At 37.0% G+C, this 13,426-nt stretch overlaps 1 protein-coding gene across 4 annotated transcripts in view; it reads left to right on the top strand.

Moving 5' to 3' along the window:
• UTRN (utrophin) overlaps positions 1-13,426 on the top strand; it is a 468,873-nt gene that overhangs the window by 2,611 nt on the left and 452,836 nt on the right. For all 4 annotated transcript variants that reach the window (XM_087718331.1, XM_087718332.1, XM_087718330.1 and 1 more), the window contains exon 2: positions 244-413. In XM_087718331.1, the coding sequence (XP_087574457.1) occupies positions 335-413 (79 nt within the window). In that variant the 5' untranslated portion in view covers positions 244-334. The remainder of the gene's footprint in view (positions 1-243; positions 414-13,426) is intronic.

Here is a 13,426-nt window from a genome sequence, read left to right as displayed (position 1 = left end):
TTTCTTTGCTACTTTTTGTTAGTAACAAATCAGTCCTGCCAGTCTAGACATTTTCTGTTTATAGTGCTAGTGATAAGAAAAAGTGTGAGGTTGCAGGTTTGTCCATATTTTTATGGAAATATCCACCGGACTCCATTCAGAGAAACACTCCATATGTTGCATTAGAATGTATATGGAATACAGTAATATATGGGTTCCAAAATAAGTATATTTATGTTTTTTGCATGTGTGTTTACATTTCAGATATTAATTTCCTAACAGCCAAGAGTGTGAGTTCAGCATGCAGAGATTTTAAATAATTCTATATCGTCATTTTGAACTGGGAGAAAAAAAGATGGCCCAAGTTTTGGATATTGATAAAGGATCTGAGGGAGGTAACAATGAATTTAGCAACATCATTAAATCCAGATCTGGTAAGTTTCACTTGCAAGTAATTCCCCCCCCCCTCCCCAACATTCCACTGTAAAAACAAAGGAAGTGCTGTTTATTTGACTGGAATTGAAGGGCCAGTATGCAAGTTATGTACACGTGCTTGCTGATGTCCCTTTAAACAGGAAAAACTTGTTTAAGAAGGGTGTGATTCGGAGCAGAAGTGCAGGGCAGAGCCATTTAACTCTTTTTTTTTTGTCCTCTGTCTTTTTGCCATTATCCTCAATTCTGCTGCTCTTTTTCACTCTCTTCCAAACAACGTCTCATATTTGCAGTAGAAGTATGTGTATTATACAGTGCTTTTGAGATAAATTTCAGTGCTTCAACTGACTTTTCCAACCTGTGATTTTAACAACAACAAAAGAGACCATGTAATGTGTGTAATGAGCAGTTTGTCCTTCTCGTTCCTTTCTGATTCATCTGCTTGTCAAAACTTTTGTTAGGGACTTGAATCCCTGCTTCAGTTTGACAAACCTCTTGAGGCAATTGTAATGTAATAATAATAATTACAGGCCTCTGCTTTTCAGCGGTGCAAGTCAAGTCTGTTTATTTAATCTCCTTCCCACTCCATATTCCAATTGCACTGGGTTTTATAAAGTGCCATATGTCCAGTGTGCCTTTATAGAATTATCTAGCAGCTTTTGCTGTTGCAGGCTTGGAAAATGTACTGTGTGCACTATTTAATAGGTTTAAATATACTAATGAGAGTAAAGGCTGCATAAATCTCCAGGGGCAATTTCATGGCTCTCAACATATTGCCTTATTTCAAAACCAGAATGGTAGAGGAAGTTTTTGTGCACATTTTGGATGTGGGGATTTTTTGCTTCTCAAGGTTTCTCAAACTATATTAACAAGGCAGAATTGCTTAAATTGAAAACGTATAAGTGTAGGCTGATCCTTGCATGGATCTTGCACCATGCAAGGATCGGCCTAAGATAACTGATGTGCATTAATGTAGAAAATGTGGTAAAATGCTTTTTGATTCTTAAAAAGTAATTCTATTGGGTATGTTTTCTGTGAATGTCCTCTCCTTATAACCTGATGATTTAAAGTCTAAGCGTTATTTTTCACATCTTTGTAATGGTATAGTTTGGTTAAAATCCAGTAAGACATTAGTACAAAGTACTCCTATTGATTGAAATAGTTTTCCTACCAAGAAGATGTGTGTAAAGTTCTCTTGCTTCAATTGATTTAACCAGAAAGGAAGTGTTAAATTCTGTTTACAAACATCAAAATAAGTTTGTCTATCTTATTTATTTATAAAATTTATATTCTGCATCTTGACATCAGGTGACTCTATTAATCTTTGTGAATTGTCCTGTCCTCAGTTTATTTATTAGTTTATGTACCTGAGACATGAACCAAACCTTTGGGAGAATTTCTTAGGAAGTGCGGTAGCTCATCAGTTTAGGATGCTGGGCTGACAATTACCAGGCTCATGTTTGAGACCCAGTTGCTGCTGCAGGACGGGATGAGCTCCTGTCACATGCTCCAGCTCCTGCCAACCCAGCAGTTTGAAAGCAGGCGACCACGTGTAGATACAGGAGTAACACTTTGATGGCCAAGTTCATGTGGATGAGAAAGAAACCTCCATTGCTACCATTCCCCCAGGCGATGGTGACATCAAACTTTTCAATCCAGAAGCACTTCAGTGCCCCTAACTGTATTAGTAGAAGAATTTATTGATGGTAAATTCTCCATCCTTTATAGTATATTAGGCAACAAATTAAAAACTTGTTGTCAAAATAAGACGTTTGTATATTTGACCTTTATTTTAAGATGTGCCAAAAAGTGTATGTGTTGAGAGAGGGCTAAAAATAAGAAAGAGGTATGGGAATTCCTACATAGAAATAAAATGTGTTCAGTATTTAACATTGTTATATAGAAGTTATTCAATGTCTAATTTTTACTGTAATAATTCTCTTTGGTAAATTATATGTAAAGAAACTGGCTGATTTAATAGAAATATATTTTTTTCTAAGTTGTATATTTATGCTAACTTTTCTGAAGACTCAGATGCACAAATTTCAGCTCTCAGAATTCTGAGTGGGCATGCTAACTAGGGAATTCATGATCTGCAAAGTATCTACATTGGGTGACCTCAACAATCCTTTTTGGCCTGGCATTTTCATATATATATTGACTACAGTACTCATAATTCCAGTGAGAATTTCAATGAAGTATACCTGGAGAAGGCAAATTAGTGGATTATGTTCAAGAATTACAGAGTATCTGTTCACTTGAATAATTGATAACTCAAAACTTCCTGTTGTCATAGTAATGATCCCTGGAACTAATTGGGGCCTCCAGCAAATATTTAACTAGAGGTGGCTCAGCAAAGAATATTTCTTAAACCAGGCTAGGTTACAGATCCAGCTAGGCCAGTATTGTCTGTTCTGCTTTCAACAGCTCTCCAGATTGTTGGTTCTCCTTTTAACTGATCTCTGACATTTTAAATTAGATACAAAGTGAATCAAAACAGGCAATTTTGGGGGGAGCAAATCGGTAGCTCTGTCATAAAACTATTGTTGCTGACCAAAAGAAATATTGGCTTGAAATCAAATATGCATAGCAATAAAAAGTCCTTTCTCTTCTGCAGAGCAGTCTTATCAAACACAGATGGTCCCTTAACTTTTATAAATGGCTTTTTAGGAATGCAGGGGCTGAAGTGGGAGAAGGAGCCAAGAAAACTGCAGAGTGAAAATGTTTTTCTTCTTTGTTTTGAAGCCAAATCATGATGTTTACAATTAGTATTTTTCAAGCAAAACCTAAACGGTTACAATCTCTTTGAAATCTTTGTACTAGTGACATCAGCAACAATCAAATGTACTTCTGGTATGTGTTTTGCTAAATTCTGATGTATTTTGGTACAGCTACATAACGGCTACAAAAATCCAGGTAGCTACAGGATGACATCACTGAATAAGAATTTTCTGTTCCTCTTGTCTGCCATTTTGTTATTGTTGGTTGTAGGAGCTATAGTGTGCCAATAGATAATTGAAGTTCTTGTCAGACAAAACTAAGCTGCTATGCTTGTTAATATTTTATGTTACTAATTTTGGATATTTTTTAAAGCAAGAAAGACCAGAGCCAGAGTGGTATGGAGCAAGGGTGGGTTCCGGCTGCCGCTACTGCTGATTCATTCAGGGATATGCTGTGCGCATGCGCGTGTGTGCTTTGTGCTCTGCTCACTCAGCGCAACAAAAAATGTTCTACATGTGCTCAGAAGGCAAAAACAAGGGCCAGATGCAACACATGAAGACCACACCCACACCAGCTCTGCGAATGGGAAAACCGTCGGGAAACATCACGTGACAGTAATGCGACATGGCGAGTTTGGCACCTGTGATTTAGACTTATTAAATGGGAAGAACCATTAGGAAAAACAATCTAATGTGTGGGAAAATCTTCAGATAATTTACAGAAGTTGCATGGGATATTTTTTTCAGGAGGAAAAACTGCAGCATAGTATATGACTGCGATTTCCTCATTCTATTTCTTGCCCTGATTAATCGTTTTAGTAGCATCAAACTTTTGCGTAAATTTGATTATTTTGTATGATTGCTCAGGAAAAGAGTCATGTGTTCTTATGTAAGAACATTAGAAATGCTCTTATACAAAGTTACATCCTGGTGTTTAGGGGAATTTCCCCAAATGTACTTTAAACCCAAGAATTAACTCTGGGTCCTTAATTCTGCAAAGTGGAAACTGTTTCACTGAATGATCATCCTTTTGGCCATCGTTGAAATATATAGAACATTCTTGAGAGTACAGCAGAATCTGATTCATTTCTTCTGCAATGGGACAAAGGAATATAATTGGCCAAACATCAAATTTGGTTAATCAAGACATTAGAGTTCTCTTTTGAATAAAGTCTTCCTAGGATGAAAACCATCAGGCTCTGAAATAGATTTGAGAATTAGCTTTTCTTCTTCTAGCTACTATTGATACTTAATATTAGGCAGAGGTGTTCTTGGTCAGACAAAAGGCAGATCAAGGAATTGCTAGCTGTCTTAATTGGCTTCTAATCAAAAAGAACATTGTTTTCTCTCATTTTGCTTAGCTTGCATTCCATTGCAGACTTTCTGCTAGACTTTGATGTCTTTATAATAATTTTTTTACATGAAAAAACCATTAATTCTGAAGCAATAGCATATCATACCAGACTGCATCTTTAGCCTCCCCCTACATGTGTGAAATTCCCCAGAATGCTCAAGCTAACAAGGCCTTGTTGAGAATTCTGGAGGTGGAAAAACACACAGCTGAAGTATGCCATGGTTGAGCGAAGGCTGCCATTTTGCCTCAACACCAGAAGTGGCTCTATCCAAGGTCAGAGAAAAAATTTATGATCCTTTCTTAAGCTAGTACATTGATGTCAGAACCCCCTTCAATAATAAACAGCACAAATGTTTACAATTCTTGCATCGCAGACTTGCATCATGCTCATAAACTTTCCTTTTTTAAACAGTTTATTTTTTATGTTTTGGTTAAATACACCAGTTAAGAAAGTTTCATATTTCCTAGAATTAAGCCCTGAATAGTAACAGAAAAGTATTCTGTGCTAATAATAATTTATGATTCATTTGTTCATTCTTTTTACCTGTCCCTCCTTCCTCTGTCCACTCTTAGTTGTGCATTATATTAACACTCCTTTTTAATTTAAGGAAAATGCTGATAGGATGGATTGCACTTTTTATATATAATGCTGTTCATATATTTGACTCTTCTGAACAAGACATACTTTTGGCAACTGCATGCCGAGGGCTGGGAATTTATGCAGTGTTAGTTGTGTCCAATGGCAATCGATTGCATATTGCTTGGATTCTTTGTAATAGAATTTCAGTAGAGCCTGCAGACAGAATTTCTCAGTCACTTGTGTAGAATATAATCAAACCTCTTATTTCAGACTGTCATTTTGCCTGCGTGCTGTTTGTAAGTTGTAATGGTCAGTTGGAATGACCTTGGGAGATGGGGAAGAGATGCTGCCTAGGGAATGATCAGATGAGAGAGGCCTTAGCCTATATATGAGCCATAGTAGTGCAGTGTTAGAGTGCAGTACTGCAGGCTACTTCTGCTGACTGCCAGCTGTCTGCAATTTGGCAGTTCGAATCTCACCAGGCTCAAGGTTGATACTTCCTTCTGAGGTTGGTAAAATTAGGACCCAAATTGTTGGGGGCAATATGCTGACTCTGTAAGTCACTTAGAGAGGGCTATAAATCACTGTAAAGCAGTATATAAGTCTTAAGTGCTATTGCTATTTTGCATTTGTATACTGGGTGAAGGAAAAAAAACTTCAAAAAGAAACCTCTGTAAAATATCAGATTGTAAAAGATACAGCAGGTGATTTGTATTATTAAACTTGCAAGATTCTGCCAATCTATAGTCTTTCTATAAAATGAAGTTGTGTTGATCTAATTGTGTTGCCTATCTGAGAAGGCTAACGTTGTTCTAAGTTAGATCTATAATATTTGGAGTGGATGGATAGGTCAGATGGGAAGCAGAAATGAAATCTGTCTATGTAAAATCTCCTTTCACTCAAGCTTGACTTTAGGTGTCTTCAGAACATATCTATGGAGCTCTCCTAGCAACAATACAGAAAGAATTTGTCACTATTGCCTTTTGGTATAATTTTTTTTAAAATTTCTCAGTGTTACCTGTAGCAATATAGGTCCTCCTATCCAGGCCCTAACCAACTCTGGTTAGGTTTCGAAGTTATACCAGAGTTAATAGGATAGACGTTTGCTGTGTCGGGCTCTTGCTGTATAGAAGCTATTGACAAAAAAAAAATGCTTCCCTACAACTGTTCCAGGTCTTGTCCAGGATCATGAGGAAGGTTCTGCTGCTATAATGATCAAGTGATTGCTTAATCTAACATTGGGTCTGGTTTCTGTGCTTTTCTTTTTCTTTAACACATGCATAGGATGCCGATATTGGACTGGATTCTCACATGGTGCAAACCTATTGTATAATTTGTTTAGGCTCATCATGTGTGAAACCTGATAATTGTGATTTGCTCAATAAACCATAGTTAAATAAACCACGGAATAAATTGATAGGCAAACCTATATATACTCCTATATTTATACTTTTCATATTTTAATGTTCGGGCTTCTGAATCTATTTCAAACATATACTGTATATTGGGATTAAGGTAGGAAACTTTTCCTTCATCTCATCCTGAGTAATTGAATGTTGGCATGAAATGCCCCAAACTGTTGGACTACGGTAAGCATATGCCCTCATTTTAAACAACCACTCCCAAGTGATATTGGCACACATGGGTTTAAGTTAAGAAATTGGGTCCTCGGGGTAATGCTGTGAGGGCACAAATATGTTTGTTGACATTCCCTGATGACATTGCTAGATTCTCTACCACTCCTGACTTTTTCAAAACATTATTTTAATTAAAAAGAGTAGGAAATCTGCCTGCTGCAAAGCAAAATGATAGCTTCCAGCATGATTTTTATATGCAAAAAAGCCAAAGGGCGACAAATAAGCTTTCTCAAAGATTAAAAAGGATGATGATGTTCTGGTAGGTCAGTGCTTAGTTTAGAAGCGCTACTTAAGAGGGAGCATCAGGAGAGCATGTCATGCAACATTGTGTATTTTTTCAGTTGAAAAATACTGTTTGCTGTAAGTACGATTCACATACCATTCAAAGTTATGGTTTGTTTGTCAGGTCACAGTTTTCTAGATTCAGATAACACCCTAGGCAAACAAATCCCATTAAGGATTAGGGTGATATGTGAATCAGGTCCACATGTGTCTTTCTATGACCATTCCCTGTTATAGCTTTGCTTTGAAACTTCTAATGCTCGCTTCCTTCTGACATAAGTCAATCCTAAACATTTGCCTTTGGGATGCAACTTCATTTTGCCATTGGTGTTTTTATATTGAAGTGTGTTGTCTGCCTATGTATAATTCTTCTCTCAAAATGGATAATTGGTTAGTACTATTTTCTTTTGTGAATTTTTCCCTCCCTCTACCCCAGTTTGATTATGTAGACTTAAAAGATTGCCTGCTATAGTGTTATTTACTGCGTGCCTCCCTGGAGCCAGTAACTGTTTCTTGCTGAGTTGTAGGATGGACAGAAAGCATTGTTGAAAGAAAGAATGACTTTTTCTTCCATGTTATTGTTCTCTCAGACTTGGTGAGTGCAATGTTAGATATTACTTTGATGATTACATTCAAAACAAGACTCCTTTGTCCACGAGCAGGAAAAGTGAGTCAAATGAGATTCTAACTTTCCAATATTGCTAGCTTGATCATCGTTGCACATAACTATTCTCCCCTCTTTTTGTGTGTGTCTCTGGTCTAGGATGAGTCTTTTGTGAGACTTGGAAGCAAACAAGCTTTTAGGATTCAAGCATAAACATAAACACACATTTTTATTTTAAATTTGGTCATTGATTTAATTTTCTTTTACAATATCAGGTAGCTGCATTAAGATAATTCCAAGATATATAAAAATTATAAAGGTACTTTTGGTTTCCTTTATTGAAATGTGTTGTTAATGAGGAGAGAGACTGCTTGGTACCATTGCAGGAAAAAAAAAAACAAGAAAAATAAGTAAAACCCATTGAGATAAAGTAATAGCTTGATATAGCATACATATTATGCTTCAAAAAATAAGTAAGTACACATACTATTAATGAACTTTAGCTTTTTGGAACATTATGTTAACAAGTACTTGACCAAATAAATAACATGTGATATGTGGAATATGAGGGAAAGGGCAATGGATGCACAGACTTCATTTTGGAAATGGTTTCTTCCTTATGCCTTGGAATATACTATGGCTCCTTATAACCTGTGGACTTCAACTCCCAGAATTCCTGAGCCAGCCATGCTTGAAGTTGAAGTTGACAGGTCGTAAAGGGGCCATAGATGCCCACACCTGGGATTAGGTGTTTTTTGTAACAGAAAAATGGGTCCTGTGGTATTTAAATCTGCATGATCTTAACACTGCTTCTACTTCATATATAATAATTAGAAATAGGAGGGGGGGGGGTTGTATAGAGAGAAACAAGGGTGCATATTTCAGATAAAGATTTTGCACTGACGATAACAAGCTTGGATAACAGTTTTTGGTGTGAGATGGGACGGTGCATTCATCCAGTTTATCTCTTTTATCATGTTCTTTGCCTGTTTGGGAAAGTACTTGCTTTAGAATCTACATTCCTGCTTATGTATGAACGCAAGTACCTTTGGTTTAAACCAGTGGTTCCCAAACTTTTTCAGTCCACCGCCCCCTTGGTGCTACAAACTGATCCTCAGTGCCCCCCACCCAGTGGTGGAATTCAATTTTTTTTACTACCGGTTCTGTGGGTGTGGCTTTGTGGGCGTGGCTGGGGGGTCATGTGACTGGGCGGTTTGCATGACGGAGGGAAGATAGTAACAGTAAAATTCAAAACTAACAATTAATTGCACATTTATTCAAAATGCAATTTAGAAACCTTTTTAGTTAATGTTAATTCAACAAAATTGTTGAACATGATCCAGTGATACCAGGTTTTCAAAGTCTGATAGTCATTTATCAAGAACCTTAGTAACTAGTAACTTAGTAAACTCAGTAAAATTTAGTAACTACTTCACTGTTCAGTAAATTCTTAATGTGATGGATGGGCTTGATGAAGTGAATGTCTTTTCAAAGGAAGTGGCAATTAGCTATTTCCCAAACTGTAGGCAGAACTCCAGGATGTGGGACCCGTTTTTAAAAACCTGGTTACAGGCAGAGGAAGAGCTCAAGACTCTGATCCTCTCTTTGTCTGCACAAGCCACAGGGGGAACTTGTGATACCCAAAACTAGAACCCCTGATTTCTAGATTTAAACGTTAAATATTGAAATGGCCCATTTCTTCTCGACTTCCAATGAAACCATTCAATTTACTGTCAGGCAAATCTCCCTTGCGGATTCCTCCCCCCACCATGTATTTCCCACCCGCCTCCTCAGCTTCCCTGCTGTATTTATGATTGGCAGGGCGCTCTTCTCTCTGGGGCCAGGGAGCAGCCCGAGCACCGGTGGCAGGAAGGGCAGCGGCAGAAAAATCTGGGCCAGAGGTTTTGGAGGAGGCGGAGCAGAGGGAGGGAAGACGTGGTTTTGGAGGAGAATAAAGCTCTGTCACCATGCAGGAAGGCCTCTGCTGTTGCATCACAAGGTCTCCCTGCAGCCCCCTTTGCATGCTTGCCTTCCCTCAAAACCTGCTCTGCCTCACCTTTGGCCTGCTCCGCACTTAATGAAACTGGCGGGGCCTGGGCTGAAGCAGCTGTGGGGAGGGCGCTGCAGGCTTGACATGTGGTGGGCCGAGGTGGGTGGGTGGGTGGGAGGGAGAGAAACAGGCTCTAACGGCGTGACGGGCAGCTCTCTCTCTCCCTCCCTCCTGGGCTTAGGAACCTGCCTCTCTGCTGTCCCACTTCTGGGCTGCAAAGCAGATGGGAGGCTGATACGCTCGGGCTTTGGTGCCTCAACTCGCCGAAGGAAGCTCGGCTCCTACGGCGACCCTGGATCGCTTTTTTCAATCCGGGTTTTTAAAAAATAAATAAATCAGGGAGGAGGGGCACAAAATGGAATAGCCAGTCAAAGCCCTTGCTTTGTGGGTAAGGATTTCGAGAGGAGCTCCCAAGCGGGGAGAAGGAGCCTTGGGAAAGAAACGAGTTGGCTTCTCTGCTTTGCTTTAAAATGCACTCATAGGTGTGCATTTCTCCGTTTTCTTCCCTATCGCTGCTATGAGGCTCTCGCTGGAGGCTGGATGGCCTTTCTGGGGCTTGTTATTTACACACAACACACTATATCCCCTTCTGTGGCCCTGTCATTCAAAGTAGAGTCTTGCACCCTGTGAGGGGGCCACCTCCAGCACTCCTCTGCCACCTTCCTTGCCTCTTAGCGCCCCCTAAGTCATCCCACCGCCCCCTAGGGGGCGGTACCACCTACTTTGGGAACCACTGGTTTAAACCCTGTCTTCTAATTGGGATACAAGGCCAGAATTGTTTCAAATTGGGTACACTGAAACACTGTTAGTTACATTGTAACTTTTTAAAAGGCTTTCATTTATTAAGCTAAGACTACTTTATTTATTGGATAAGAATCCTTGAACCAGATGATATCTATCATACTGTAGTATTCTACATATTTTATTTTTTGTGGTGTTTGTGATGGGAAAATATGCTATCCATGGATAGAAGATTGCATAAATGAACAAATTAAAAAAATGTTCAGGAATGGAAATTTTATTATACTTTCCTTTCCTTTGCAGTTCAGTCATTCCAGTTTCAGTCATATTTGCATTCAGGCCTTTGAAATGGCATTATTCTTACTCAGCAGTTATTCTTCAAAGCTACCCAATTAAGTACTTATAAATAAGCCACTCTGAATTCATAAGAGCTATGCTCATTTTTGTATCAATTCATTTTTAATACTTCCATCTCCTATATGGAAAAGAAGATTCTGAATTATAAATTGCTCATGAACGGCCTGATATCATTGCAATAAAGAATGGGGGACCAGAAGGCAAAAAAGCTTGTTCCTCAGTCAAAAGCCTTATGGTTGAATGGTTTGTCTGCCTCAGAATGTGATAGTTTACTTCATAGTAAACTACCTTTGCCTTTTTAAAACTTCCTGAATGAACTTTTTTGAGGTAGCCCCATTGACAACATATTGTGCTGTTCTTACTTTGTTAGCAGCAGGTGAATAATGGATATTTGATACAGCAATCTGTGCTTCTGTTCAGATTTTTGGAAGCACAGAATTAAAGAACATTTGGATGTCTCTTGTTTTTAGCACAGATCTATCCAGTATTTATTTTTCCAGGTTTTTCCCTGGCCTAATTCATATGTATCATCATCATTATTTTGGAGGACGGAAACCATATTTATCTGGAGTGTATCCACATGGGGAAAGTTGGAGTGGAACATTCTTCACTTGCCCCTTATGTAGACTTTCTCTGCATGATTAGATAGATTTGGCCCAGTTAAAGTCAACAGGCAACAAATAAAATGGCAAGAAAAAGCATGATTATTTGACACCTCTGTAACCACAGTGTCCCAAATTGCCCAAATTTTGCGTTTACCAGGACAAGTACAGAATGAAAAGAAGGAAAGGGGAGGAGCTTGGGGCTCAATGCTTTCTGCCTTTCCATTTATAGGTTTAGCAGATCAAAATTGAATTTCTGAACTGGCCTAGTAGTTCTGTTCTAGTTAGCAATTACTTCTTGGCACTCAGTTCCTTTCTGTAACGAAGTGGAGAGGAAGTTTAGAAAACATGAATGCCATGTCCATGCTGGTGCTTTCTAGATGAGTTGAGCTACAACCCCCACAATTTGCAGACAGTATGCAGACAGGCATTTGGAAGAATTGTTGAAAAAGCTCTCCATTTCTATTTTAGCTCATTAAATTTTCTTCCAGTGCTTGTCATATAATATTCTGTCTTGCATCATTACACTATTGATCCATCTAAATTAATTCTGTCAACACAATCTGATCTACCAAGTTTCCGGCAGGCATCTTTCCCAGTCCTACTTGGAGGAGACTGGAATTAAATTTGGGGTTTTGTGCATGTGAATCAGAAGCTCTACCATTGACCTTCACGTCCCGCATATGTAGTGTATGTGTTCTTGGAAAGCTGTACAGTACAGTAATTTCCAGATTCTGAAATAGAAATAGAAAACATTAGGATTGTAACCAGCAGGCTCCATTATAGTTGTAACTCAAGGATTACCCATAATTGAATTGTTAACCCATATATCAAGGGTTAAAGACTAGGATGACAGTTCACTCAATAGATTATACATTATGTATAAGTGCTGTGTTTGTTCTTTGACTTATGCTCTGAGTAAAATAATAGTTTTTAGCCAGTCACAATTTTCTACAGCATGGAACAATCCCCATTTCAATCTTCTCATTTGACATTCCCCATTGCTACCCACTCATAAAAGCAACTTAAATGTCATTTTTTAGGTGTAATGCCCAAATTAATTTTGCTATGAAATGCCTCCCCGTTCTCAACCAGTTTCCAAAGTGGTTGCTGCAACAATTTATTTATGTGTATTTTTTTTTTTTGTGTGTGTATGTATGTATTTATAAATATAAATATAAATAATATAAATATAAATATAAATATAAATATAAATATAAATATAAATATAAATATAAATATAAATATAAATATAAATATAAATATAAATATAAATATAAATATAAATATAAATATAAATAATATAAATAATATAAATAATATAAATAATATAAATATAAATAATATAAATATAAATAATATAAATATAAATAATATAAATATAAATAATATAAATATAAATAATATAAATATAAATATAAATATAAATATAAATATAAATATAAATATAAATATAAATATAAATATAAATATAAATATAAATAATATAAATATAAATAATATAAATATAAATATATATAAATATAAATATATATAAATATATACACATACATATATTCAATAAATAAATCTATAAGGCAAACTAAAAAAATAGAACTAAATAGAAATGAACTTTGGGGAAAAATAGAACTAAAACAAAAATGAAAGCAAATTGGAAAAAAAACTTGGGAACAACAGACTATAACTTTGGAAAGGGAAAAGTGAAAGTATGCATAACTGGATGATGAAATATGAAGACAGGATTCAAAAAATTGAAGATAAAATCCAAGAAGGAGAGAAGAAAACCGAGAAGCTAGAGAGCAGACTAAGCGACGTTGAAAGAGAGAGCAGTGGAATACTAAGATGGGAGATGGATAGGTCTGAATTTTTCTTAAGATTTCAAAACATAGAAGAAGAAAAAGGAGAGAACTTAGTTCAGATAATATCTAAGATCCTGATAGATGTATTAGAGATATCTCATGATAAGATGATAGATATTATTCGAGAATATGGATGTTAAAACACCTGTAACCAAACTACATGCTGTATGTGATGATGGTTTTTTGTGTGTGTGTCTTTTTTGTGTTTTTTTATTGTTGTGTGTATTAA

This window comes from Thamnophis sirtalis, unplaced genomic scaffold (assembly GCF_051295495.1).
Source record: "Thamnophis sirtalis isolate CommonGarterSnake01/CBP01778 unplaced genomic scaffold, rThaSir2_p1.2 scaffold_6, whole genome shotgun sequence".
NCBI lineage: Eukaryota > Metazoa > Chordata > Lepidosauria > Squamata > Natricidae > Thamnophis > Thamnophis sirtalis.
This window is presented reverse-complemented; position numbering and strand designations above follow the sequence as displayed.